The sequence below is a fragment of the Hypoxylon fragiforme genome (genome assembly GCF_022984875.1).
Source record: "Hypoxylon fragiforme strain CBS 206.31 chromosome Unknown GGS25scaffold_8, whole genome shotgun sequence".
NCBI classification, from domain to species: Eukaryota; Fungi; Ascomycota; class Sordariomycetes; order Xylariales; family Hypoxylaceae; genus Hypoxylon; species Hypoxylon fragiforme.
The window spans coordinates 1,306-27,238 of NW_026054763.1; the positions used below are offsets into that span (position 1 = coordinate 1,306).

Genomic DNA, 25,933 nt, shown 5'->3' on the forward strand with positions numbered 1-25,933 from the left:
CCATCTTTTCGCGACACATTCAACTTCAAAAAATGTCTTCAAGGTCGAAAGTTGATAAGGTGATGCAGTTTCACGTGACGATGGCGACATATTTGAAGAGTATGGCGAAAACTTATCACAATGGCTGAATCCTTGTGGAACAACATGTAACAATTCTGCCCCTCTTTGACAGAGCAATTGCTTGACCCTCCAAGAATGGCTGAATACTTACAACTAATTCTACCCATTGCATTATAGGAAATCATGAGCAAGGAAGGGAGGATCAGATCGGTAGCTGTTGTCGGTGCAGGTGCAGCAGGTATTGTCTTATTTGCATGCGACATTGATCACTATTATCTACTGACTAACATGGCTGAATATAGGGGCTGCCACGGCAGCGGCTTTGAAAGCCGAGAACTATTTCGAGAGGATCCAAGTCTATGAGAGAAGGGAGACTGCAGGGGGAACATGGTACTTTTATAACCCCATTCGCCCCATACACCTCACCTACTTATGATAGACAGGATCTATGACTCGGATCCAAAGCCAGATCTCCCAGTTCAGCCGGGAAAGCTACCAACGGATCTCGATCCGCCCCTGGAAATCCCCAAGGGATTGCCCCAAATCACGACTCCCAACCAACAGGAGCGGTTTTCCAAAACACCAATCTACAACTCTCTAACGTGAGGACACGCAATCAAGCCATACTCAAGTGTGAATTCGTCAAAATTAACAAATGGCGTAGCACCAACGTACCTGACATCGCCATGTGCTTTTCCGATAGAAGGTTCCCCTATGGACCGTTCGTGCCCCATCACGTGCCACGTCAGTACGTCGAGGGCTACTTCTCACAGTACAAGGCCGATGCTTTCCTGAGTCTGAACACCACCGTGGAAGACATAACCAAGTTAAAAGGGGCCTCTAAGCACGACCTAGATACGTGGAAACTAACGCTCCGAAAGTACGATCCGACTCGTCATGTCGATATATGGTGGGAGGAAATTTTTGATGCCGTGATACTAGCAAATGGCCACTACTCCGTCCCTTATGTACGCACTTTTCCGATCTCTTTCCTTTCCTATTCATTTGAGACTAGCCCCTCTTACTTCCCCAATCATCCCGCAGATACCCCGCGTCACTGGTCTCGACGCCTACATCCAGAAATTCCCCGGCCGCGTGGTGCACTCCAAGTACTACCGCTCCCCGCTTCCCCATACCTCGCAGCACGTCCTGGTCATCGGCAATTCAGCCTCGGGCCGCGACATCACGACTGACCTTCTCTCATGCGCTTCCCTCCCTGTGTACCAATCGCGCCGGTCGCGGTCCCGTTGGGATGGCGATGCTCCCCCCTCTCCTGGGATTCAGTGGAAGCCCGTTATCACGGAATATGATGCCGACGCGGGTACCATCGTGTTTGCTGACGGTACAACACTCGGACCTGGCGAGGTAGATACGGTGATCTACTGCACCGGGTATAAACCCTCATTTCCGTTCTGGAATACTTGTAGTAATGGGCAACCGCTATGGGACTACACCGCCGACCGGCTCGTGGGGAGCTACTGGCATACCTTCTTTCGCTCACTCCCCACTCTCGGCATCGTTGGGCTCCCTCGGGTCCTTACCTTCCGGAGCTTCGAGTATCAAGCCATCGCTCTCGCACGCATCTTCTCCAACCGGAATGCTCGGCCCCTGCCCCCTCTCGCAGAGCAAGAAGAATGGGAACGCGAACGCGCAGAGAAAACCAAGCAACGCGGCACGAGGTTCCATGATATACGCTGGGAGGAAAATGGACGCGACACAATCAAATTTCTCGATGGCCTATTTAGGATTGCTGGGCTAGGCACCTTGAAGGGCGAGGGCAGAATACCACCTCCGCTGACGAAGGAGATGATTTGGGCAATTGAGAATATTAAAAAGTACCCCGAACCTGGGAAGGACAAGGATAAAAATAGAGAAGAGGCGGAACATATAGATGAGAAGGAACGAGATGCTATCCTATCAGGAGATGATAAACCCACCGGCGGTCTCGACAACGGGTGGGTATATGTCGATAGAAAGTATGCCAATTTACTAGGGTTTATATAGAATCCAGATGAAATGACGATGGGCGGGTGCTCGATGATATGCGTTTGTATATATACTTCCTAGGTAGACACACATTCACATACATGCCTACCTCCAAGTCGTGTACGAGGTTTATTCATATGGTACCATAGCATTATTTTTGATACTTTATGCTCAACCTACGTCTATGTTTCGAGTCCCAAACGCAGTACGTATATTACTACATTGTCACGCAATATATAGCCAGGCTTATACCAACAAGGACTTCGCGTCGAATAGGCATACTGAAGAAGAACGATAGGCTTGATACGGCTCTTTCGCAATTTCCCTGCCGCGCATTGGATCCTAAAGCACGCTCAACTTAACGTACACCCCCTGGAGAACGCCGGCTAGCTTTATACTTGACAAAAACGGAATTCGTGCGAGGAACAGGACCTCAAGTGGGAGAATGCACGTGCGTATCAAAGACTGCGTTCTTCCAGCCGCCCGCATCAAACTGTTCGATGCGGTCTTGTGCCTGACCAGCTTCCTCGTTCCATATCTTGACAATACTACCAGGGGCGTAGACACCCTTGAAGACACCACGACCCGGCTGTTCGACGCCAACCCTCGTATATAGGTCTGGGTCTTCTGCAGGCACTAGTCTCGCTGCGACAGCTTTAAGGAACGTCCATAGATCCTTAGGATTGGCGATGCGCGTTGCCCGAAGCCGCTCTCGTGCAAATAGCAGCTCGCGGTTTGCTGCATGAAGTAGGTCCCCGATAGCGGCGGCGAGTTGGGCTTCCATGGTAGCTTTGAGTATAGAGCGTAGGAACGGCTTGATGAGCCAACCCAAAAATGCAAATTTGCTCTTCCCAAGCTTATAGTTCAGCTTGTGTACCCTAACCTTCACGCGACGTAGTGTCAGGACATGCTCTAGACGCTCGCGGCATATTTCAATCTCGAGATGGATATCAATACCACGTTCATCTAACGCGAAGCTCATGATTCCCTCATCTGCAAGACGGAATAACCCGCTATGGGCACGAAGCCAAAAGCCAACCTCGTCCGCGCGCGCCGAGAGGCCATCAATCTTAATAAGCATCAAATTTTTGGTACTAGTGTTGGTTCGGAAGCGGGCTTTTCGAATCTCGACATCGTTATAGGTTTCGATCTTCAGTCTATACGGAAGGAACGAGGTATCGTTCACTGTAGTTCCAGGCTCAATGATGAGATTTTCTAACAAGAGGTCGATTGCTGGTGTACTGAGCTCGAGGCGGGGGACCGGAACGTGCTGCACAGCAGTAATGATGAGAGGGATGAAGACGTTGAGAGCATCATGAATCAGCTCAGTGTTTGTTGCTGATCCGGAAGGGGAGAGCACGCCGAAGATGCGCAGGGTGGTGGTTGTCAGGTTGTGAATATCTTCATCTCTAGCCACACTTTGGAATGTAATGGATAATTGGTGTAAAAGCTCATCAATGTCTTGACGTAAATCGCTTTCTGTCCCTACTTGTCTACTTTTCTCCTTCAGTTCCTGAAGCTTTTTGTCGGCATTGTTGAAAAAGTCTGGGTCCATGAGAAGGTTTTGCAAATTGTCTCCGATATCCTGAAGCAGGTCTTCAAATTCAGGATCTTTGTCCTTATGGCTCATGACCTTCCTTAGAAATGCTTCGCATCTATCCCATTCTTCTGTGTCGCCGAAGCTCTTCACAAACTCCCAGAGGTTGGTAAGAGCACGATCTGTCTCCTGATTCTCGTGAACATCATCCTGGGCGACCTCCAAGACCTGCTCCGCGGCACGAGAGTATACTATGGCATAGCGCTTGATGAGCAACGAGAGCGTTGACACAGACTCTGAGTAGTCTTTGCGCTTTCGAAGATTCAACACGACTTGCTGAAGCCGTTTTAAGAGCGTCTGGCCTTCGTCACCGAAAATCTTATCCTTAGCGCTCTCTATTGTCGTAGTTGCAACCTCGGCGCTCTGGTCAGCGACAATATTACTAGCATCCTCAAATTCATCCTCAAGATTCTGTGCGGTGGGAGGCTCTCCATCACTATCGTTTCCGGACTCGGCTAGACTTTGTTGCTCCTCGCAGGATGGCTCTAGTTGTTCGCCTACTTGTTTAGCAGCGCTACTTAAGGCGAAAGCTGAGTCACTGAAAATCTCTCGGCCAACGATATTGAGGTCACCAAGAAACGTGCGGAAGTCTGGGTTGGTAAGTAGTAGTGAACCTACAGTCCGCACGCTTTGGTAGGCGACAGCAATGTCCGCTTTCGACTTGGATTTCTTAGCTCTCGTGGCAAGATCATCAACATCGACGGATATGCTGCTTTTGGTTAAGAACCAGATGAGATCCTGAAGTTGATCATTGCCGTTTTTGTGCTGCAGGAGAGCGATGAATTGCTGAAGCCATAGCTTGGTAAGGCGCACTAGACGACGACCGCTATTGGATAGATCTGGGTTTTCGGGATTCAAGATGTTACTCGCCAACAAAGTGCGTAGATTAATAATGGTCTGTTCGGTAGTGGGCATATATCCCTTGCTCAAAGCTCTGAGCATCTGATAGCTGTGGAGTTTGCGATAAAGCTCTCGCTGCAAGTGAGTGTCCTGCTCATATCGAGGGAGCAACGGTTCGCGTTCGGGATCATGGCTCTTCTTTCGCAAACCAAAACACGAAGACATCATTGTTGCTGGCTGATCCTCAAATTACTAGTCTTGTGGCAAAAGGATTATTTCCTTCTTCTCTTATACTTGGGAATGATTTCCTGTTGTAATGCATGGCAAGCTCTGATTTTCCTTTTTCTCTATTTCTCTGTACCCCAGAAAAAATGGCAGCATACGATGTTGACAATGTTGACAAGCTTGAATGTTGACGAATGGATGACGTCTACGTGTAGGAGATGCCAACTGGAATTGCTACGTGATTTAGGTTAGATTAGGTACCCTAGGCACTTACCTACACCTGGAAACCGTTATCGATATCGATGTTTCAGGGGAGTTGTACAGTACTGTTAGGTACCTAACCTGCCTACTAGGACCTAGGTAGTAGGTACTAGGTAGGGTAGTACTAGGTAGATGGTATGTATGCAGTGCTAACCCACCTAGGTAGAAGTACCATTGAGGTGACAATGCAACCGGGATTGGCCGGAATTATCATGTAACTAACTATCTCCAGGATGTAAGTTTCGATTTTGACAAGTGAATCATCCATGTTACATTTTCTCTTATGTATCATACACCTAGGCACGTAACAAATGGTTCACATTTTATTTAACTTTATGTATACCAATGAACGGAACATCATATCATACCTACATACATAGTATTTGTAGCGTCTGAATATACCCCACTCTTGTCAGAATAAACACAGTCGTATTCAACTTACCCCTTACTTTACTCCTAAGTACCTAGGTTAGGTTAGAACGTACGAGCCGGTCATAGATCCAGCCCGACTGTAGCATCGCTGTCACTACCATGCCCTAGGCCTTATTATCCCGACGAGCCTAAGGCCCCCGGGTTCGCCTCATATTAATATCTGGATATGCAGGCGCTTGCCTGACAGTTTTGTGCCAATCCTACCAGCCACTCACAAGTGTCTTCCGAGGGCATCGAATAAAAAAAGAATTCCCCTGCAGTTGAGGCCAGCATCTCCTGACGACACGTAAGCCAGTGAGCCTAAACGTCAACAGCTACGCCTTTCAAGTCTGGTATTGCAGTTGCATGTGTAAGCAGCTAAGATGGTTATATAGCCGCATTTACTTACGCCGAATCCGAGGTGTGTCGAAGGGGTCGGCCCCCGCGGACTTGCACGGAGCTCATTTGCTTATGGACCACCAATCCTGACTTGCCAATACTCTCCATGGCTTAATCGTAACTAAGCATTATTGTCTGCGCATATATGTATATGGCCGAGTTATTGTATTGACTGATTGTACTTAGGCCAGGACCTGTAACTACGTAGGTGAGTGTTAAATCTGATAGCTTCTTCAGCTGCGTCTTGGCCAGTACTTTTACTCCCCTTGATATTGTGCCTACATCTTGGCCAAGAGTACATAGTACCCGCGAAACGGAAGAAAGTAGATAACGAATATATAGATCAGATTGAGTATATTTTAATGTCAGGTAACTATGATCATGATAAAAACTACCTCTGGTTACTGGACCATGACTTCGTCTTGTCTTATCGGTGTCCTTCAGTGATTGCACACCCTATCTGCCCGTACGAGTGATCCTTCTCTGCATACCGGGTCGATCTTGCGCCCCACGCTGCTTTCCTAACATTGTTCGCGTCCTCACTCCTCTTGCTACTTACACTGTTCGCTCTCACGCGATACATCAGCTTTTTTACCTCAGCCATGACCCTAGGCCTCGTCTGCAAGGTTCTAGGATACGTGGGTGCGTCATAAGCTGGTAAAACCAGTGGTCTCTGAATAGGTTTCTTATGCAAATATACTCTTTAGCCGTTGCCCCGGCCTGCCTTGCTACAGACATTTATCTGTGTATGCGGAGAATCGTGTTTGCATTTGGGTCAGAGAACTCCCGGATCCGCGCATTGTACATGACACTATCACTTCGCTCTGCTTCAATTTTAGGGGTTGTGAGAAAGAAGCAGGTGAACTAGGCGTATAATTACTAACACCGAGACTGACATACCCCTTTTCATCCTCTGCGACGTAATCTCTCAAATCCTCCAAGCTGCGCGCGGTGGCCTCGTTTCCGTAGCCTTCCACTCGGGTGAGCCTACAGACCTAGATAATGATATAATGATCGCGATCCTCGCGTTCCAAATCTTCACGCTTCTCGCATTCCTCCTCCCTATGAACTTCCTCCTTACACCCTGCGTCGATAGCATACACTCAGTCCCGCTGCACCGGACTAGCCCCCCTCCCTCGCTGCGCTTCAGCGATCTAGTAGGCTCTTTACTCGGTGCCGGCGCCATGTCCGGTGCCTAGGAGGAGCACAAGTTTGAGACGGTACCGAAAATTCAACCTCGCATGCTGCTACCAGTATGGGCGAGCTGCAGGGAGTCAGTCCCAATAGCAATGATGTCGAGCGCGGCACTCGGCAATGCCACTGGGGTAAGGCTAACCCTTTAAAATATGGGTTTAGACAGAGAATGCCGCTATGAGTCTAAAGATACAGGTTTACCTTCAGTGTTGGTAGTCTACCCCAACCCCCTTTTTCCCCTATTATCTTTTTATACCCACATTGGTATATCAAATGAAACTATTCATTACCAAAGCTCCTCCCATTCATTTAAATATACAATACGTTATTCATTGACTTTTGATACAATAGAGATGAATTAGCGGCTTCCTTTTTTCAAGGCCCGGGGGGAGAGCAGTTGCACCTGGAAACGGGCGCCGAAGATGGTCGGATGTCTAAGGTGTATATTTGCAGGTAGAGATTATATGATTGCCTGACAATTACAGAGGCTTACAGCACGATGTAGCATCGAGGACTCACCTCAAGCAGATCGAAATTGATTAGGCGCCGCGGTGAGAATGTAAAGTGCAAGTCTAACTTCACAAGGGTACATCCGGGCACTGGATTTAAAACAAGGTGTAAAATTTAATTGAATGCATTTACTGAACTACCCAGTGTCTTCCTAACTTCCTAGGATGGACGCAAAGATTCCTCAATATGGTCCTCCGGTGGAGGGCGCTCTTACGACCGTTCAGTGGGACCGCGAGTTTGCATCTAGAATGGGTAGGCAGCGAAAAGCATGCACTTTAAGTAGCTTAACTCAACAGCTGGTCGAACTCTGTCATTATGTGCTGTGAATGGCTGCTCCAGGTTTTTGCTTCATGTATACTTCTTTTTCTGTTTCCTCCTCTTTTAGATTCAGCTCAAGGATAATATAACCTCAAGTCCTCTTCTGGAACCTCTTTACCAACGTTCCTCATCTACCTCTAGGTAAATGTTGCATCTCTAACTATCTCAAGGCGTAGAGGGGCCTGATATAGCCTAGAAACTGATATCAAGGCCATTGAAGTTCGTCGAGATCTCTCATTAAAAGGGTGAAGACTGCTATGGTGTACCTTGGTGCAGGAAAGCGGTTAGACTGTGAGAATCATGAGAGCATGGTCTGTCTCACAAATTTTATACGATCAAGGCCGTAGGGATGAAGGGAAGAGGCAAAGTCTACAAAGGGTTTTCCCAGTACAAGGGGAGTTCAAGGTGGCGGTGAGTTGCTGTGTGAGTAAACTACGAGGCCGCCTAGCTGGACTCAGCATCGAGTGGCAGTACTTTGGATTTGTCTTCGAGGAATTCGTGTCTGTGCTTCACTATCGCTCTTGTGATGCGATCGAAGTCCTTAACTTTGTTGGCTCTCAGCTCGTTAAGAACCTTCTTGAGGCCTTCAATGAACTTGTTTCTTGCTTCTCCAGTAAACATGTCGGCTGAGCCAAGCTGGGTGATGATTTCGGCTTCTATTGAGACACGATGGGGTCAGTCATCCAAAGGGGGGGATGTTTCGAAAAAGAAATGACAGTCGGGGAAGAAAGTACAGAATTCAAAACTTACCTTGAAGCACCATATTCTCAAAGTGCTGAAACTCGCAGTTACTGGCAGGGCAATGTTCTCCAGCCAACACACGCGGACACAGTGGTCGCATCGGATCAATTTTCGAGCTATAAGTCATTGACTTGAGGCCACCGGCCACCTCATCAAAAAATCTAGGGTGAAACCTGTATGCACGGAAGTAGCCAAGAGGACTATGATATGATAGTACGTCATTCAGTTGTGAATTTTTTGGAGGTTCATTCTGCATAGAAGTTAGTAAGAGATGCTCATCAGATGAGCTATTCTGTACTTCTCCGCTAGAAATCTCCGGCACAGACACCGTCAGTTCATGAGCAGGTTCGTGGATCTCATCAGCTGCAGATGGCATAGACTGCTCCTTGAAGGGTGAACCATTCGGCTCCTGATATGAAGGATACTCTTCCGCACTGTTCTCAGATCCTGCCACGCTGATGATATCCTCAGCATGTGAGGCTGGTGCTTCCTTTGGTACACGTATTTCATGATCGATTAAGGATAAATCCTCCAGGGGCGGTGGCTCTAGAGTGTCCATCTCAGATAAGTCTTGTCCCTCTGTTTGGACTTGTGAGGTATTGGTCGTATCGATCGTCTTGTCGGGATACGGTCCACTATTTTGAGGAGACACGTTCGTTGAAGCGCTTGGAGACATTAGGTTCCCATTAGTAACCTCAAGGCGTGGACCTTCCTCAGTCGGGGTAACATCTTGTGATGACTGGACCATGACAGCGATAGCGGGGGGTCCATTGTTTGCTATGGGGTTGGAGACAAAAGAAACTGGAGCCGTTTGTCCCTTGGTCGAGACAGATTCTTGGTCATTCTCTGCCATAGTTACATCGACATTCTGTTCCAGGCTTCGGCGCTGTTCACTGAGAAGCGATGACTCAGGGGCACGCAAGGTTGCGGCGGCGGTAGTCGCTGAATATTGGTTAGTTTTATGGTACGGAATATGAATATCAATATTGATATGCAGGTGGATAGCTGTGCTTGCAATAACTCACAAGGAATAAGTTGAGCTTGTGCATTTATTGCAGCGCTCGCCTCAGCATTCAATATGTCGAGCTCTTTTTTTAACCTCTCGGTCTCTGCAGCCATTCTTTCGCTTTCTTCCTTATTAAGTTGAAGCAAAAGTTGAAGCTGGGCTCCTTGGGCGTTAGTTTGCTTCATCTTCTCTTGGCAGTTCACCAGAGCAGCTTGGATAGCGGGCAATTCATAACTTATGATCCTATCACGTCGCCCAGTGTCAGCTTTCTTGATTTCCCCACGTGGTTTTAAAACGTCCAGTGGCTCTAGCGGTGTCGTAGCTTGTATCGGCGACTGCTGAGACTCGGGTGAATGAACGAGGCTTGGCTTTTTCACAGCCTTCTTGGCTTCAGCCTCAGCAATTAGGCGCTTTGTCTCCTCGATCCGCTTGTGTAGCAAATCAAGCTTGGCCCCACTAACTGGCGGAGTTGGTACAGTGCTCGATCCTGGACTAGGGCGTGGCTTTCTGTTGGAGCTGTCGGATAGTGGTGGGAACGCTCCAAGGGAAGCTTGACGAAGAGGCTGGTTGATGATTTCGCCAGACGAGTTAGGCTCATCAGTAGGAGAGCCAATGTCCATCTCAACGTCTTCATCGTCACTAACGTCGATAATTAATGTTTCTTGAGTACGTGATCTCTTAAGTGACCCGGTAGGAGCGGGATAATGATCGAAATCGGAGGCAACTGGCCGTTTCAAATTGCGGTTCATGGACTGAACAGGGTGTGGGGATACTGCTAGGCCTGGAATATTGACTTCTTTCGATGGCGCTTTCACCGCAGGACCTGAGCCCTGATTCAGTGCTGGTAACGCCACTACGGGGCCTACAGAAACCTCCTCCTTGGATCTTATACTGGTAGTAGACGGGCCGTTGGTAGGCGTGGTTGAAAGCGTATCAGGTTTTGCCGGACCCTCAGATAGATTCTTAGCCGGCACGTTTTTGTCCGCCGCGGCCCTTTCTTGTGATCTCTTCAAAGCTGCAAGTTTTTGATGTAGTAGTGCATTATTCTCAGCCCGAGTTTTTGCCTTCATAGGTGATGCATTGGTAGAATTCGCCAGGTTTACATCAGCTGGTGTGGGTTGGGAAGAGGGAGTAGGTGCAGAAGGCTTCGTAGCAGGTGTGGTCTTCTGTGCCTTTGCCGCCAGTTTTCGGGCAATCTTATCCTTGCGTTCTTCGGCAGCTGTCTTCGTAGTTGCTTTGGTATCAGTCGCAGCATTGGTATCCGTGGTATTTGCTGTAGATTTGGTAATCGTAGGCTCCTTTGGCTCCTTTGGCTTTAGTGCAATCGTTGAAGGGTTGTCTTTGGGTTTCTGTGGTTCGACCATAGCCTTCGGAGGGGTAGACACAGGCATAGTTGATGCTTGTGAATCAATTGTAACCTTTTGTGCAGCAAGATGTTTCGGTAATGATGTGTCGAGACCTAGGTCAGTGAAAAGGCCCTTGATGAACTTCTCATCAAAGCCTTCCTCGATATAATGTTGATATCTGACCTTAAGGGGCCATAGTGCTAAGATAGCCTCTTGGGCCTTCTTCTTAGCCTCTGATACAGATTGGAAAGAGGGAGCAGCTGCGGCGTTTTTTGTAGACATCGTAGATTCAGAAACGGTGATACTTCCTCTGACAGTGGTATGGGTTGCGCCGTTAGAGATAGTCGGCAATAGTTGATGTGTGGACGACGTATTTATTCCTGGCAATGAGTGCATTGGATGATGGGGTGATATGGTTTCTGTTCATTGTTAGATTGCGAAAGAAGAAAAGAAAACTCCCATTATTGCAGGATCGCTGGAAGAATGTGCGACTTACGTTTGGCTCCGAGCGCATTGGGCTTGCTCACTGATAGTTTTCGTTGAAATTCTCGAGGCGACAGATAAGGTGAATAAGAACCAGACCGTTCTCGTTCTGGATACGTAGGCTCCCAGTTATCACCAGGAGAATATTCCCGTTCCGCTGTAGGGAACGATGTAGATGTGCTATTAGTGATAGCACCGCCTTGTGGTGTTCCGGCATCATATATTGAAGATCCATCTGCATCACCTACGCTCCCATTCGTATTTTCCACAATGCCCTGTGCTTGAGGAGATGGGGGGGCTGGTGCAGTGATGACAATTGAATCATTCGGTTCATATAAATCGTCAAATTCGCCTTCGCTAAGCTCTCCTTCTTCAAGTAGGTATGTTGGTTGTCTCTGGGATGGTGGAATGCTGTGTTGTTTCCCTGGGGCGTTCTCGCGAGTATTGTCTCGTTCGTGTGAAGAAGCAGGGGTCTTCTCTTTTGTCGGGGAACTGTTGGGAGGATTCTGTGCAGGATGTTTTGCAGGTTGCGATGATGGGTGCCATGCGATGTTGGTCTTGGATCGATAGGATACATGAGGCAAAGAAGCGCCCAAGCCTAAACCAGGTATATTGTTCGCATTGTATTGGTATGAATTGTTAATAGATGCAAAGTTACCAGGAGCCATATTGGGCTGCTGGAAAGTGCTGTAGTAAGCCTGTGGGGGGTTCAAAGAAGCCGATGCTTGGGTAAAGGGTTGACGAGATTGAGGACGAGACTGCTGGCCCGGGTAGGGGCCGTGCAGGTCAGAATGATCCGCCATGTTAAGGAAAGTAGACGCGATGCATGAGGGAGTTCGTTCACGAAAGTGAATCACCGACTTAGTATAACAACCAAGGGAGTAATTATGCCTTCAGTCTACCAGCAGGGTGGTGGATATGCTCCGTCGTCAATTCCTGAAAATGCCTGTGCACAGGTTACCTGACCTAGAGTAAGACAAAGGCGTAATCCAAAGACTTGTAAGGGTACGTTAGCATCGCAAGAGGCGTTGACGCGCGTTGGTTCAAAATCACAAATCGTCAATCGACATCAAGAGACAGCCAAATACCTCTCTAAGGATAACCGTCGAGGCGATTTGAGATGATTTAGATCAAAGGTAGTGACGCAAGACTTGAGTTTTCTTTCTTTCAGATAGATGCGAAAGAGCAAACGGTATTGGAATCGTGCTTCGTTCAGAATATTTCGCGAAAGTCGGAAGGATTGATTGGATTGCAGATTGAATTTCAGATTGCCGTCGACAAAAGAATAACAAGGATTTGGCTCCCGATGATTAGGTTATGTAATCCATTTTAGTGCCTAACATTTAAGCATCTGCAGAGTCAGTGCAGACTAGTAAAGGTAAGTTACTATGTACCTTAATATTATGATTTCAAGTTTAAACCAATCGTAATAACTACCAAGGAACATGTGACTACCTAATAATTACATAACTCTTTCCCTTTTCTTTTTCTATTTATACTTATAAATAAATGTAAGTGAACTTATATATTAAAAAAATAAAATTTAAGAATTAAACCTTATTATTAAAATGTTTTTAAATATATAATTATAATGTTTTATATTTTTTTTTTTAACGTATTTACCATTATTTATTAAGGGGGGATAATAATATTTATTTTAAACATTTTTAAACTTCGTTTTAACAACGTTAATAAATTTTAATATAAACGTTTTTAAATTTATTTTAATAAATTTAAACTATAAGTTTATACTTATATACCTTTTTAACCACATTAGTTTTTAACTAATTACAATAATTAAGTAAGTTAAAAAAATAAACATAAACTTATAATTTAAGCTTATAATGTTAAATTTTCGTTAAAACATAATTAATTTAATTAATTAATTAATTAATTAATTTAAAATATTTAATTAAGTTTATTTTATTTATTAAAACTATTAAACTTTTAATTAATTCGAATGTAAAATTAAAAATATCCACAAGTTATAAGTTATAAGTTACTTTATAACCGGGCCAAATCAAATTATTATTAACGCGGCGTTTCACGCGATTATAATAAATAATAATCGACACGCCTTAAAAGCCTTTTAAAAAAACCTTTTAAACGTCGCGCTTTTTAAAGCCTTTTAAACGTCGCAATTAAATAAAAAATATCTTTAAAGTTAAATATTACAATTATTTTTATTAAAAGCTTTATTTAAAACGATTTAATTTAATTATTATGTTATAATTATTAATAAATATAATAATTTTTAACATAATTTTAATTAAAATAAATTAAAACATCGCGTTTTTAAAAACCTTTTAAACGTCGTAACTAAATAAAAAAAGTTTTTAAAATTAAATATTATAATAAAATAATTACTAACTTAATTTAAAATTATTTAATTAAGTTTTTATAATGTGATTATTAACGAATATAATAATATTTTAATAAATTTAATAAATTTTAAGTCTCGTGGTAAATATTATCGTAATTTACGGTTTTTACTTAAATTAAAAATTAAAAAACATCATTTTTTTAACCTTACATGTATATGTGTATAAGTTAAAAAAAAATATGCTTATAACATAAACGAGCGTAACCCGATTATTTTTTAATTTTTAAGTTAAGCTTATTAAAATAATCTTAAATTATATAATTATTTAATAAATATTAAAAATAAGTGACGTTATATTAAAATAACGATAAAATATTAAAAATATAATTTTTTAAAATAAAAAGTTAATTAAATAAATAAAATATAATGTATTTTATATAAAAAATAATAAAATAAGCTATAATAATTAATAAATTATAAGCTTTTTAAATTAAATAAACGGTTTTTAAACTTTTTAATTTAAATAAATTAATTATAAATTTTTTAATTAAACAACTTTTAAATAAATAATTTTTAAAATAAATAACTTTTTAAATAAATATTAACTTTTAAAATAAAACTTTTAATTAATAATAACGTTTTAATTAATAAAAAAATTAAAATAATTTTAAAAATAATAAAAGTTTTAATTATTAAAAAAAACTAAAAATTAAAAATAAAGCTATTATTATAATTTTTCCGGTAAGGGATTATCAAATAAATGTAAGTGAATTTATATATTAAAAAGATAAAATCTAAGGATTAAACTTTGCTATTAAAATGTTCTTAAATATATGACTATAATGCTTTACATTTTCCTTTTTAGCGTACCTGCCACTATCTCCTACATGTACTAGTTACTGCTACATAGGTACTAGGTATGTACTAGTACTAGGTACCTAGTACTAGGTAGACCGTAGTACTAGGTATTGTGAACAATCTATTAACTAGGTACATTGTACTATTGTAAGTAACCCGAGTCATCGACTATATACTAACCTGCCTAGGTACATATTGATTGATGTGCCTATTCGTACATAACATTGAACACACGCAAACAGTGAATGGTATATTTATACACAAGTCATCATCATTGAACTTGGAACATTGATCGGAATTTATTAGAAATTTGAACCCAACTGGTCTCTAATACACATATCTGAAGTTTGGGTTTTCCCGATCCGTCAAATCCTCAAAAGCATGAGTAAACCTATCATCGTGAGCCTCGTTAACACCAGCTGCAACCAATTGATCTCTCTTCTTGTTCTGTCTTGTGAGATGGAAACGGAAGAATAACAGAATCAGAACGAGCGACGCGTAGCAGCCAATATGAATTGCGAATGCCGTGTAGTACTTGGGAGCCTCACGCGAGAGGAATACTTGAGGGCCAATAGCATTGCCAGCCGACCAAAATATGAAGTTTGTGGCCACCACAACCGTCTTTTTGGTCTGTCCGCCGACATTTCGAGACATCATGGAAAGGCCCAAAGTTTGCGCTGCCCAGAAAGACAGCGTGATATAGTAGCTGATGAGCAACCCTACGTGCTGGGCGAAGTTCTCGTTGGGAATCGTCATTAGAAGGACAGTGCCCACAAAAGATCTAATTAAATTCCGTCAGTCAAGACCGCGCTATATTGAGGGTAGGATGGTGTCATATCACTTACGGAACAAGAAACCCTAACATGATGAGAATGTTCTGGTTGAACTTCTTCACCAACCAAACTGAGCCTAGAAGTACGATCATGACGTAGGCTCCAAGGACGATAGAAAGAAGTTGCGTTTGAAGAATTGTGAACCCCAAGCTGCCATTTATGATAATATTCGCGAAACTACCGAGACCGCTGGTCGGTAGGGTGGTCGTGAACTGAATACCAGCATAGCACCAGGTCTGGGGATCAGTCAAGGCGTCCCAAACTTGCTCCTTTTTGAAGGTGCGGTTCTGCAAACCGGTCTGATTTCCTCGGACACGCTCGACCATCAGGTGCTTGTCATCCTCGCTAAAGCACTTGGCACGCATCGGAGAATCGGGCATCCACCAGAGGACAAAAAAGCCGAAGATAACGGAGACGACGCCGTAGGCCAAGAATAGCCATTGCCATGACTTCAAGGGCCCGTCCGTGATCAATGTAAAGCAGTAGGCCAGAAGTCCACCGACCATTTGCTGCGCGCCGTTCATCATGTACCAGTATGTAACCCTCGAGGCTTGCTCCTCACGCTTGTACCACATAGATGAGAGAACCACGAAGGCAGGCTGGCAGGCTGACTCGAAAAGACCGAGTAGCGTGCGAACCACCAATAGGCCGGCGAAGTTCTTGCAGGCGGCATGGCAACAGAGAACGATACCCCAGCATATGATGGAGAAACTCAGGTATTTGGCGACAGGAACTCGAGCAATGATGAAATTCTGTAGACACAGTTGTTAATTTACTACCCCAACAACTTGGAACAAGGGTATGTCTCACCTGCGGATACTCGACAACGAGAATAGTGATATAGATACAAGTTGTAAGCCACGGAAACTCCGGGCCGACCTTGCCATCAGGAGTGAGCATGCCGGTATCCTTAGGAAGGCCCATGATCGAGGAGAAAGACAGAGTGCCTTTGTCGAGTGATTGAAGAAAATATGTAGCAATCATGACTACTAAAACACGCTTATCGATCAATTTTCGAAGCCTGATGTCATCTTCTGGTGATATTTCAATCATAGCTCCCGACGAATACTTGGCAACTTCCTTGTCGACCTTTGTGTAGTCTGCTCCTCCCGTCTTCCTCTCAGCGTCGCCATGTTCTGAGCTAACTCGCTCTATCTCGGCTGTTGAGTATCTCTTCGGCTCATCATCCTGATGAGATGTTGTAGCTTGAATGCCATCGGCGTCGGGACCTTTGGAGGATGACATGATGATGGTTATAGGAGCACTCAGCGAGCTACGCTGACAAACAAAAGATTTTGTATAGGACCACCAAACACGCACCCCGTGAAAACAATGTGGGCTGGGAGTAGATGAGAAAGAGAAATGAAGTGGATGCGAGAGCTGAGTGAAAGATTAGACGCCTTCTTATTCACGGCTCGTAGTAATAACTTCCGACACCAGCTCGTATGCTGTCTTGTTTTATTTTGGTTATACAACAAGGGGTCGATGAACAGGCGATACCAAAAACGGTGTTTTATCCTGGGGTACGAGACCAGCTCGTCGGGTCTAAATCAGGTGGAGTATAGCATGAGTATAATCATTTGCCTATCCTCTGTGTATCTCCATAGCCATTCTCCATGCTCATCACTTAGTCTTGTTCACCGAGGAAATCAGTCTGGGGTTTCTCTGGGGGTCTACTGGGGGTTTACTGGGGCTGATTCCAAAAAATCTGGGGGATGGGGACTTAGGGGCTACGATACCCCAAACTCCAAAACCTAGAGCCCGGAGGGCTGTGGATTATTTGGTCACCTTGTCTGGTTCAATTGGGCTGAACGGAACCTCCTAGCTGTTTTTGGTGATGTGAGGTTGCAAGCCCGGGGGATCTTCCCTTAGAAAGTTAGCCTCGGTGGTAGCTAGGCCGATGTCTTTCAAGAAGTCGGAGACAAATTCTCCATCCAAAGATGATATGCTTAGCGAATAGCTTTCCTCGGTCAAAATAAATCCGTACTCTTTCGTATTTGCTACCAATAATGGCATATTCTTAGCTTGTATATTTTTCACAATTTTGGGTGCAGTCGTAGATCGGTTGAGAATTGTCACGAACTAATGCCCCCAACACAGAGTGGAGTGAAGCTGAATGTATCATGCATTGCACTTGACTCCTCCTCACGGGGGGATATGTTATGTATTGTATCTGTCCTTCAAGATTTCTTAAATAATCATATTCAAATAGGATTGATAGAGTAGGAATCCAATTCTTACCTATTGATTTACATGCTACCAAATAGAAAAATACACATTAACTACCTGTCTGTTTGTATACAAGACGATCCTATATATGGCAGTCTCCGTCTAATTTTCTGAATCCAATCATCTCAATTCACCTTTCCGAAAATGCCGTTAGAAGTTCATGGAATCAAGTCCAGCGATGTTCACGCTAAAATCCGACTGCTTATTGATGGGTTAGTGAACATCAAAGACGCGACGGGCGAGTTTCTTATGACATTGGAAGATGGGAGAGTAATCGATACCAAGGGATGGAACGATTGGGAATGGACTCACGGAATCGGCCTCAATGGAGTATGGGCATACTACTCGCTAACTGGCGAGGAGAAATACCTCAAAATCATTGAGGATTGGTTCGCTAACCGATTTGCTGCCGGCGGCACCACCAAGAACATCAACACAATGGCCGTGTTCCTAACGCTAGCCTACGTGTATGAGAAGACAAAAAATGAGACATATCTTCCTTGGCTAGATAGCTGGGCCGAGTGGGCATACCACGACTTGGAGAGGACGAAATATGGCGGCATGCAGCACATTACATACTTAGAGGAAAACAACCAACAGTTATGGGATGACACGCTCATGATGACCGTCCTGCCCCTAGCCAAAATTGGAAAGGTGCTTAACAGACCGCATTACATCCAGGAAGCGAAACGGCAATTCTTAATTCACATCAAATACTTGTTCGATACCAAGACAGGTCTATTCTTTCACGGCTGGACGTTCCATGAAGGAGGCCACAATTTCGCAAACGCCCTATGGGCGAGAGGGAACGCGTGGCTAACGATTGTGATTCCCGAATTCTTAGAATTGCTAGACCTTCCCGAACATGACCCAATTAGGGATCACCTCTTGGATACACTCAATGCGCAGTGCGAGGCACTGAAGCCATTACAGGCACCCTCCGGCTTATGGCGCACGCTTTTGGATCATCCAGAGGAAGAAGGGTCGTATGTTGAATCGAGCGCGACGGCGGGCTTTGCGTTCGGAATTCTCAAGGCTCAGAGAAAGAAGTATATCGGGAAGGAATACGAAGCTACTGCATTGAAGGCAATACGTGCAGTGCTAGATAATGTTGACGCCAACGGTGAACTTCAAAACACATCGTATGGCACGGGGATGGGCCATAGTTTACAACATTACAAAGATATTCCCATCACAAGCATGCCGTATGGGCAGGCTATGGCTATAATATCTCTGGTGGAGTTTTCAAGGGTGTTCATATAGGCTACCTAGGTATCTAGTAGACAGGTAGAGGGTTGAATTGCTTCATCTAAGGTGTAATTGAGATATAAGCCTTCTCCTAACCCGCTCCCTCAAGTCCTCAACGTCTTCTTAACGTCCAGCTTCGATTAGCATCTTCTTAACCAAGTCAACCTCCTCCGCCGTCCCACACACTAGCCCGGCCGTTTCATTTATATCTCTCAAGGGCGTATCTAGTATGTTCGTTCCATCATTTGGGTCGATCGCTTTCCCGCCGGCACACTCAACAATCAGCGCAAGAGGGAACAGCTCATAGAGCCGTCGTAATTTTGCCTTGCTAGTCGAGGTCACGGGCGAGATGTAAATGCCGTGGCCTTTGACTAGAGCATGAACCACGTCCGGGACGAGCCCCCCACTATAGCGCAATGTGTACTTGTTCTGTATGAAGTATGAAATCAATCCCATGTACTTTTCGTCCTCTGCCGCTGCTCGAAGATTTGCGGGAGCGAAATAGCGGGTTTTTACGGGCATCTCTGTTAACCGCACAGTAGGCCGAATGATTTCACTATCACGCCCACCGTGCTCGCCAACTCCTAGCTCGAGACATAGTGGCTCGGAACCGGGAACGCGCAATGCGATGATGGCTGTGGTGCGTGGCCCGTAGACACCAAGCACGGCAGCCACCTGCTTACTTGCTGGTGGCTGGTTGAGGGCTGTCTTCCCTTGCCAGATGCCGATGATGGTTCCGACAGTCCAGTTTGGCGCTATGATGGAACTTCCATCCAAAGGATCAAAGGCGACTGTATAATGCTCCTTGGGAATATCATTAGTGGATTCTTCCTGCGGACTGCCAGCATTTCGCTCAACTGGATCTTCTTCGCTGCTGGCAGTGACCACGAAAGGACACCGTGAGATAGCGTCTCTGATACTGTTCTCGGCCAATACATCTACATTTAGTTGGTCATCGCCAAATGCATTCGCACCGCCTGCAAGAGACACATGATGCGATCTCTTTAGCGCCTTTGCAATGTCGAAGATGCAGTCGATTAGAGTTGGAAGCACTGAGTCAATCAACGCCGAATATTCCTGTGACGGAATAACAGACCTAAGGTATTGTGTTGGATTAGGCTTTTCCATGGCTTAGATGCCTACGTGGTGGGTGAACGATCTGGAACTTTGAAATACCTCAAGAGTCTATTCGTCGAGGAATATGTAGATAGTAATAGATATCAACTACCTAGGTAATGATTGTATCGAATCTAGTTAATCTTCAATTTTTCTTACTCAAGTGGAACTTCTGAACCTTCGAGTGTTACATGCTATCTTAATCGGTACATATCGGATACAAGCTGTACTAGGTATGCAACTAACGAGGTGAGACGAATTGTTCACTTGAAGTTCACCTAGGTCAGTAAATAGGGGTCACCACAGCCACTTCCCGAGGCTCACCTTACTGTCCTAGCACAGATCCAACTGCCAATTGATTCCGACAAACGTGAAAGAGAACTGGGGTCAATGCCTTGAGATATGGCAGTCAATGTTGTAGCCCCAGTGCATAGTAGTAGTGTATAGGGCAGTGCTATGTACGGTAAACTCGCTTCGACACACCCACATACCTACCTAGTACATAGTGTTAGAAGAAGTGGGTGAACCTGGACATAGAGGATCATGGTCATTGGAATGCCCCCATACCAAGAGGAAGAGATTTCCATGGAACGGAAATAGTTCTCATGATCAAGTCATCACTTCCGTGATCCGTGATCCGAGTTCCGACGACCCTCTAAGTGCCTAGGTTAGGGTAATGATATTCGAGATCCCCCCCCTGACTTAAATCTTCATAAATACCTGACTGCTGTCGGGACATATCCTTAGATTGAAGTAAACCTCATCACTTTACGCTTTTAGAAACTTGCACTTGTTTGTATACATTTTATTGCCTAATATAAAAATGCCTAGTCGTATCACACCCTCGTCGGAATACGAGGAGTCCTCGAAAGAGTGTGGCTTATTACGATACTATTCCGTTTCGAATAATGGATTTCTCCCCCAGCGCGAACCATTGAGGCGGCTACCACACGCCTATTATACCCCATGGGAGGCCATACTCGACGATCTCCCATCTTTAATCAAGCAGAGAAGAATTCGAGAAGTTGTGGACAGCACACAGGTTTTGTCGACAAATAAACTACACACAGAGGAAGAATGGCGTCGAGCCTATGTGGTTTTGTCCTTTTTAGCCCATGCATATATCTGGGGTGGTGACAAGGCATCCGAGGTACGAAGTATTCTTGGAAAATACTAGGTAAACCTCATACCCATGGCGACTAACGAAAGAATAGGTACTCCCTCCAGCAATATCAGTGCCATATATTCAAGTTTCGGAGCATCTCGATCTTCCACCAGTTGCAACATATGCTGCGCTCAACTTGTGGAACTTTGTGTGCAGTGGATCCGACTTCCGAGACCTTGACAGCCTCAAAGCCTTGCATACGTTTAGTGGCACGGAAGATGAATCATGGTTCTTCGCCGTGTCGGTGGCGATGGAAGCCCAGGGTGCCTATATAATTCCGATGATGCTCCAGGCACTTGACGCTGTCAAGTATCGAGATTACTCCGTCATTACCACGGCTCTAGAGGAGTTGACGATCTGCATCGGAAGGATTGGTGAAATACTGGGTCGGATGGACGAGAAATGCGATCCTATGGTCTTCTACCACCAGATCCGCCCATTTCTAGCAGGAAGCAAGAATATGGGTGCCGCTGGCCTTCCAAATGGGGTTTCATTTTCGAATGGTGACGGTGAATTTCACTGGAAGCAGCTGAGAGGCGGTAGCAATGGGCAAAGTTCTCTCATTCAATTCTTGGATATTGTGCTTGGAGTCGAACATAAGTCGTCCGGAGGCGGGGTGAGTACAAGTCCGGGCTCTGGATCATCCTCGACAAGCGCAACAGGGGCAATGACTTTCCACGAGGAGGTTCGCCTCTATATGCCGGCGCCACATAGAGAGTTCTTGGGGTATGTCTCGAGAATGGATAGCCTTAAGGAACTCGCTAGAGAGCCGGGAGATTCAGAGGAACAAAGACAGTTCCAACGAGCATTTCATGCTGCCACTAAAGCTCTCGGTGATTTTCGAAACAGACACATTCATATCGTCACGAGATATATCATAATACCGTCGAGAAGGCCAAGTCACCTTACAACGACCAACCTCGCTACGGTATCGTCGCAGTCTAACCAACGGCAGGAAGGCGAGTTAACTGGGACGGGAGGGACAGCATTGATACCCTTTTTAAGACAGACGCGGGATGAGACGTACTTAGCAGGAATGGTAGATCGAGACTAGATAGAGATATAGAGTAGATACCCAACCTATCTGAGATAGGTAGTTGATAGATATTATGTTATGCAATATATATTATGAATTTTGAATTGTCTTCATCTCGATAATCAGATCGAGTCAAATGGGCTTCGAATACAGATACATGATACATACCAGGGTAACTAGGTACCGGTACGAGCAACCCGCGAATTTCGTCACGGGTACTATGGGGAGCTGTGCTGGTGACATGAGGCGGAGCTGACGAGATGCGGATGGTAGACGCACTGATGCTGTGATGGGGACATCTGGAATTAGGAGGGAAAGAAGCGGGTAGTTAGGGGTATTTATTTACATAATAGCTTATTTACATAATAGCTTAGTTATTAGTGGTGGTCTGTTCCGGTTTCTTACTTCCGAAGTTCCGATATCCGTTATTCGGTTATACCCCCCTAGTGATGCTAACATTGAACCTTCAATGTTGTAAGTATGTAGTTAATAGATGTACATACATCATCTTCATCCGACAAACAATGCAAGCAGAACAAACACCCTTTTCTATAGGTAGTTTCTGATATCCGTATATTTCACCCCGTTCCGATCAATAAACCACTGTATTCGCGACCATGATTCGCACTCGAGTTTCCAATGCCTGTGATGTATGCAAGCAACGTAAAGGTAAATACTCAGGCATTAATATTCAAATCTCGTTCATCTTCTTGCTTGATCGAATATTGCCTTATAATTGACCAATAAATTCTAGTAAAATGCGACGGGAATTTACCTTGCAGCTATTGTAAAAATAGACGAGGCAGTTTAACATGTCATTTTTCTCCTGCAGCCCGCCGTCGGGTGGTAAGGTCGCATCTGGCTTCCCCCGAATCTTCCGCAACGGTTCATTCATCCGTCCAGTCATCCGTTCCGTCCTCTGCTAGGCCCGAGACAACCCCCGATATTTCTGCTATACCTGTCTCCGTAAAAGAGTATGCTCGCACATCAGATGATGTCACCCGTCATAGTGACTTCTCTGCTGAAGAAGAAGCAGATGTACCTCGAGAAGCACGCTTGTTGTGTGATGCTCGGGGCAAGTTAAGTAAGTACGTACGATGACGGAAAGAAGTCATTGTTGTTTGCTACCTATCCATGGATCTTTATCGCGCATCCTAATTGATTTATCCGTTAGTTTTTATTGGAGATTGCGCGCCACTCTCCCTATTTCAAACCGTACGTCAAATTGTGACCTCTCGAGTTGACCCGAACGGCTTTACGCCTGAAACGAGCCGGGTCTCCATGCTGGAAAATGCTGGTTCTCATCCGCTTGTTTCGGTCGGCAGCAAAGAGCCGCCCGTGGATGCCGCCAGTGCTGAAAGGCTGGTATCTATTTATATATCAGTAGTAAGCACCTCACCCTAGGTACCCAGTACCAGTTTAATCGTGCACCATTCCAGTGTGCAGAATGTAAGTACCTACTGTTCCTCAAACTAATATATCGTAGACATCTGGGCTGGTTGATCTTTTCGACAACATATCCCTTTTGGATGATATATTAGCGTGGTCTACCAAAGGAATACCAGAGGGTGCAGCCTCTGCCGTGAATTACTTGGTACTCGCCATTGGATCGCAGTCCGTTGACGAGGAATCCTCAACCGCATATTTTCAATACGCGAAGGCATTGGCCTTGTCATCCCTCGATGGAGATCTAGGTATCGAGACTGTCACATCCTTCGCCCTCATAACTCTATATATGCTCAGGGCATGTCAAATCAACGGCGCCTTTCTCTTTTTTGGTGAGTAATTTTCAACAAAGCCCATGTAATGCTCTTATAGCTGAGACAAAAAGGTATTGCTGCACGAGCGGCATATTCAATTGGTCTACATAGGACAGAAGTTAATTCTCGATTCGGAGTTGAGATGCATGTTCAAAGGTATGGACCAGCCTCTACTGCGGTCGAAAATTATAATATTGACAGTAATAAGGGATCGTCTTTGGAAAAGTTTACGAGTCCTTGATTTGTTCCTCAGCATATCCATGGGTAGGCCACCAACCATGTCGGACATAGATTGTACGGTACCTTGTCGAGCTTTAGATGCCAATGGACAGGAAGAATTTGATCTCTTGAATGCATCGGTACAGATACTTGCGATTACGGAAGAGATTGTCCTTCGTGTGTACTCGAGAAGAAAAATCTCTCTTCAGCTCACAGATGGGATCTCACGCCAGCTTCGAGATTGGTCAAGTAGATGGCTCTCTCGTCTGAAAGGGATTATTTCCGGCTCACCGAATGAAGATAAAACAGAGGTAACTGGGGCATGTCAAGTCATTTCATCCTACTACTATGCCGTTATGCTTGTCGCCAGACCCTTTCTCATGTACGAGTTGTGTAAGCGCCTACCTCAAGATGCTGCCACGGCCGATACGCTCGGTGGTAGTAACGACAACTCGGGAAGAGCAAGACTTGCGAATGCGTGTATTGATGCGGCCAGCTTGATGGCTGAGTCAGTATTAGACCTCGTGAATCAGGGGCTGTTGGATGGACGAATGCCGCTAATTGTGTGAGTAAACAAGTCAGAGCCTTTGACCCTATGCTAACCACCTCTTAGTTCCTGGCTGTTCGCATCTTCTTTGGTACTTGGAGTTGGGCTTCTCGGTGGATTTGGACGTATTCTGGAAAAGTATGCACACATGTCCATCGCCGCACTGGAATATTTTGCGAAAAATGATGCGCACGCCATTCAATACTCACTGATTGCCAAATCCTTGTTGTCTATTGCGATGAATTATCTTCAGCGGCGGGATGTAGATGAGCGTCTTCGAATCACAGAGAGCTCGTCCCAACTATTCGGGTTGATACCCAAGGAGCACCCACTTCGAGAAGACAACATGCCTATCAACACCACCGGATCGGCGACACTTATATCAGACCCCCACAGAAGTAACATACCTCCGAGTTCATCAGCTCAGGAAATGCTAACTTCCCCTTTCCACGATATCGACCCGGCTCTTCTTTCTTTAGGCTGTTCGCTTGATTCAGCGTCAGGTACCCCCTTTACAGGAAGAGACCAAGAGTATCAGGCAGAGCACGTTTTCGGGGCTCTCAATCTCTTCCCTCTATTGGATGGGAACGGCCATATAGATCTTGCACATTATCTCTGAACCAGGTTGATATATAATCTTTTCGGTCCTTTGTACCCCGGGCCCTTTGAATATGCACAAGTACAGGAATCTTAAGAGTATGTCGAGTCCCAAGCGCTTATAGGCATGGCTTACTTACCTATATAGATCAACTACCTCGGCACTAAGCATGGATTATGAAGCTCGTCGCTACATCGCCACCCCCATTCTTGGAAAACGTCGACGGTTCCTCGGGTGCGATTGGCATGTGGACGGCCATTTTCCATCGAATAAGACCGTTGCCTATAAATTAACTACAGACCACGGACTACCTAATTTCACCTATCCTCGGCCTAATAGTAAAGAGTTGAATATAGGATGCAGACTTCTCTGGTCCATCCCTGCGAATTCGATCACGAATCTTTCAAAGAATAACCTAGTAAATTGTTGCGGCTGTCATAAGCTCAACGGACCAGACACCCGCAACTAGTGAACCAATAGGATTGGTACGGATATTGCGCAATCTTGAGATACCCAGGGCTGTTTGACTGCAAACTAAATCCTTCCATGCATGGCACAGCAGCATGCGGACCGTTCCGCATTACTAAACTAGCAAATAATATGAGGCAAGCTTTTAGTCGTAAA

The 25,933-nt window shown here is 45.0% G+C and overlaps 10 protein-coding genes across 10 annotated transcripts; 6 read left to right on the plus strand and 4 right to left on the minus strand.

Annotated features, from left to right (window-relative positions):
• Window positions 1–243: 243 nt before the first annotated feature.
• GGS25DRAFT_524200 (putative dimethylaniline monooxygenase) lies at window positions 244–2,064 on the plus strand (the record flags this gene model as incomplete). The annotated part of the gene is made up of 5 exons (XM_049264559.1): window positions 244–298; window positions 363–450; window positions 504–662; window positions 725–1,028; window positions 1,105–2,064. The coding sequence occupies 5 exons, from the start codon at window positions 244–246 to the stop codon at window positions 2,062–2,064; spliced, it is 1,566 nt and encodes a 521-aa protein (XP_049113491.1).
• A 207-nt stretch (window positions 2,065–2,271) lies between these two features.
• GGS25DRAFT_395139 (uncharacterized protein) lies at window positions 2,272–4,933 on the minus strand. Its single transcript, XM_049258372.1, has one exon. It carries the CDS (start codon window positions 4,709–4,711, stop codon window positions 2,480–2,482), a length of 2,232 nt encoding a protein of 743 aa, XP_049113492.1. The 5' UTR covers window positions 4,712–4,933; the 3' UTR covers window positions 2,272–2,479.
• A 1,337-nt stretch (window positions 4,934–6,270) lies between these two features.
• On the plus strand, window positions 6,271–6,978 carry GGS25DRAFT_533604 (uncharacterized protein; the record flags this gene model as incomplete). The annotated part of the gene is made up of 3 exons (XM_049265691.1): window positions 6,271–6,421; window positions 6,487–6,623; window positions 6,670–6,978. Coding segments are annotated over 3 exons (597 nt in total), but the record flags the coding sequence as incomplete, so codon positions are not given.
• A 1,507-nt stretch (window positions 6,979–8,485) lies between these two features.
• On the minus strand, window positions 8,486–12,743 carry GGS25DRAFT_395171 (uncharacterized protein). The gene is made up of 3 exons (XM_049258374.1): window positions 11,391–12,743; window positions 9,568–11,313; window positions 8,486–9,484 (listed from the first exon to the last, which is right to left on the minus strand). Exons 1-3 carry the CDS (start codon window positions 12,178–12,180, stop codon window positions 8,541–8,543), a joined length of 3,480 nt encoding a protein of 1,159 aa, XP_049113494.1. The 5' UTR covers window positions 12,181–12,743; the 3' UTR covers window positions 8,486–8,540.
• Window positions 12,744–14,745: 2,002 nt separating this feature from the next.
• Window positions 14,746–17,271, minus strand: GGS25DRAFT_501735 (MFS general substrate transporter). The gene is made up of 3 exons (XM_049261947.1): window positions 16,202–17,271; window positions 15,404–16,143; window positions 14,746–15,339 (listed from the first exon to the last, which is right to left on the minus strand). Exons 1-3 carry the CDS (start codon window positions 16,634–16,636, stop codon window positions 14,886–14,888), a joined length of 1,629 nt encoding a protein of 542 aa, XP_049113495.1. The 5' UTR covers window positions 16,637–17,271; the 3' UTR covers window positions 14,746–14,885.
• A 136-nt stretch (window positions 17,272–17,407) lies between these two features.
• Window positions 17,408–18,937, plus strand: GGS25DRAFT_395231 (glycoside hydrolase family 105 protein). The gene has a single exon (XM_049258376.1). It carries the CDS (start codon window positions 17,765–17,767, stop codon window positions 18,881–18,883), a length of 1,119 nt encoding a protein of 372 aa, XP_049113496.1. The 5' UTR covers window positions 17,408–17,764; the 3' UTR covers window positions 18,884–18,937.
• On the minus strand, window positions 18,938–20,530 carry GGS25DRAFT_395227 (carbohydrate phosphatase). Its single transcript, XM_049258375.1, has 2 exons — window positions 20,309–20,530; window positions 18,938–20,250 (listed from the first exon to the last, which is right to left on the minus strand). Exon 2 carries the CDS (start codon window positions 19,994–19,996, stop codon window positions 18,992–18,994), a length of 1,005 nt encoding a protein of 334 aa, XP_049113497.1. The 5' UTR covers window positions 19,997–20,250; window positions 20,309–20,530; the 3' UTR covers window positions 18,938–18,991.
• Window positions 20,531–20,716: 186 nt separating this feature from the next.
• On the plus strand, window positions 20,717–21,280 carry GGS25DRAFT_395242 (Indoleamine 2,3-dioxygenase-domain-containing protein). The gene has a single exon (XM_049258377.1). It carries the CDS (start codon window positions 20,808–20,810, stop codon window positions 21,159–21,161), a length of 354 nt encoding a protein of 117 aa, XP_049113498.1. The 5' UTR covers window positions 20,717–20,807; the 3' UTR covers window positions 21,162–21,280.
• GGS25DRAFT_501739 (Indoleamine 2,3-dioxygenase) lies at window positions 20,717–22,511 on the plus strand. Its single transcript, XM_049261948.1, has 2 exons — window positions 20,717–22,293; window positions 22,354–22,511. Exon 1 carries the CDS (start codon window positions 21,400–21,402, stop codon window positions 22,201–22,203), a length of 804 nt encoding a protein of 267 aa, XP_049113499.1. The 5' UTR covers window positions 20,717–21,399; the 3' UTR covers window positions 22,204–22,293; window positions 22,354–22,511.
• Window positions 22,512–22,567: 56 nt separating this feature from the next.
• Window positions 22,568–25,871, plus strand: GGS25DRAFT_395257 (uncharacterized protein). The gene is made up of 8 exons (XM_049258378.1): window positions 22,568–22,854; window positions 22,940–23,269; window positions 23,360–23,571; window positions 23,672–23,963; window positions 24,017–24,101; window positions 24,154–24,729; window positions 24,778–25,407; window positions 25,457–25,871. The coding sequence occupies exons 1-7, from the start codon at window positions 22,803–22,805 to the stop codon at window positions 25,328–25,330; spliced, it is 2,100 nt and encodes a 699-aa protein (XP_049113500.1). The 5' UTR covers window positions 22,568–22,802; the 3' UTR covers window positions 25,331–25,407; window positions 25,457–25,871.
• Window positions 25,872–25,933: the final 62 nt, after the last annotated feature.

What these genes read in the sequence shown, in the direction of transcription:
- GGS25DRAFT_501735 (XM_049261947.1), bottom strand. Translation starts at nt 16,636, where the DNA reads ATGTCATCCTCCAAAGGTCCCGACGCCGATGGCATTCAAGCTACAACA. An exon ending in TCGTTGTCGAGTATCCGCAG is followed by an intron (nt 16,144 to 16,201) that starts GTGAGACATACC and finishes CTGTGTCTACAG; the next exon opens with AATTTCATCATTGCTCGAGT. An exon ending in ATGTTAGGGTTTCTTGTTCC is followed by an intron (nt 15,340 to 15,403) that starts GTAAGTGATATG and finishes GAATTTAATTAG; the next exon opens with ATCTTTTGTGGGCACTGTCC.
- GGS25DRAFT_395231 (XM_049258376.1), top strand. Translation starts at nt 17,765, where the DNA reads ATGCCGTTAGAAGTTCATGGAATCAAGTCCAGCGATGTTCACGCTAAA.
- GGS25DRAFT_395257 (XM_049258378.1), top strand. Translation starts at nt 22,803, where the DNA reads ATGATTCGCACTCGAGTTTCCAATGCCTGTGATGTATGCAAGCAACGT. An exon ending in TGATGCTCGGGGCAAGTTAA is followed by an intron (nt 23,270 to 23,359) that starts GTAAGTACGTAC and finishes TTTATCCGTTAG; the next exon opens with TTTTTATTGGAGATTGCGCG. An exon ending in GTTGAGATGCATGTTCAAAG is followed by an intron (nt 24,102 to 24,153) that starts GTATGGACCAGC and finishes GACAGTAATAAG; the next exon opens with GGATCGTCTTTGGAAAAGTT.
- GGS25DRAFT_395139 (XM_049258372.1), bottom strand. Translation starts at nt 4,711, where the DNA reads ATGATGTCTTCGTGTTTTGGTTTGCGAAAGAAGAGCCATGATCCCGAA.
- GGS25DRAFT_395227 (XM_049258375.1), bottom strand. Translation starts at nt 19,996, where the DNA reads ATGGAAAAGCCTAATCCAACACAATACCTTAGGTCTGTTATTCCGTCA.
- GGS25DRAFT_395242 (XM_049258377.1), top strand. Translation starts at nt 20,808, where the DNA reads ATGCCTAGTCGTATCACACCCTCGTCGGAATACGAGGAGTCCTCGAAA.
- GGS25DRAFT_395171 (XM_049258374.1), bottom strand. Translation starts at nt 12,180, where the DNA reads ATGGCGGATCATTCTGACCTGCACGGCCCCTACCCGGGCCAGCAGTCT. An exon ending in CAATGCGCTCGGAGCCAAAC is followed by an intron (nt 11,314 to 11,390) that starts GTAAGTCGCACA and finishes AACAATGAACAG; the next exon opens with AAACCATATCACCCCATCAT. An exon ending in ACAAGCTCAACTTATTCCTT is followed by an intron (nt 9,485 to 9,567) that starts GTGAGTTATTGC and finishes ACCAATATTCAG; the next exon opens with CGACTACCGCCGCCGCAACC.
- GGS25DRAFT_501739 (XM_049261948.1), top strand. Translation starts at nt 21,400, where the DNA reads ATGGAAGCCCAGGGTGCCTATATAATTCCGATGATGCTCCAGGCACTT.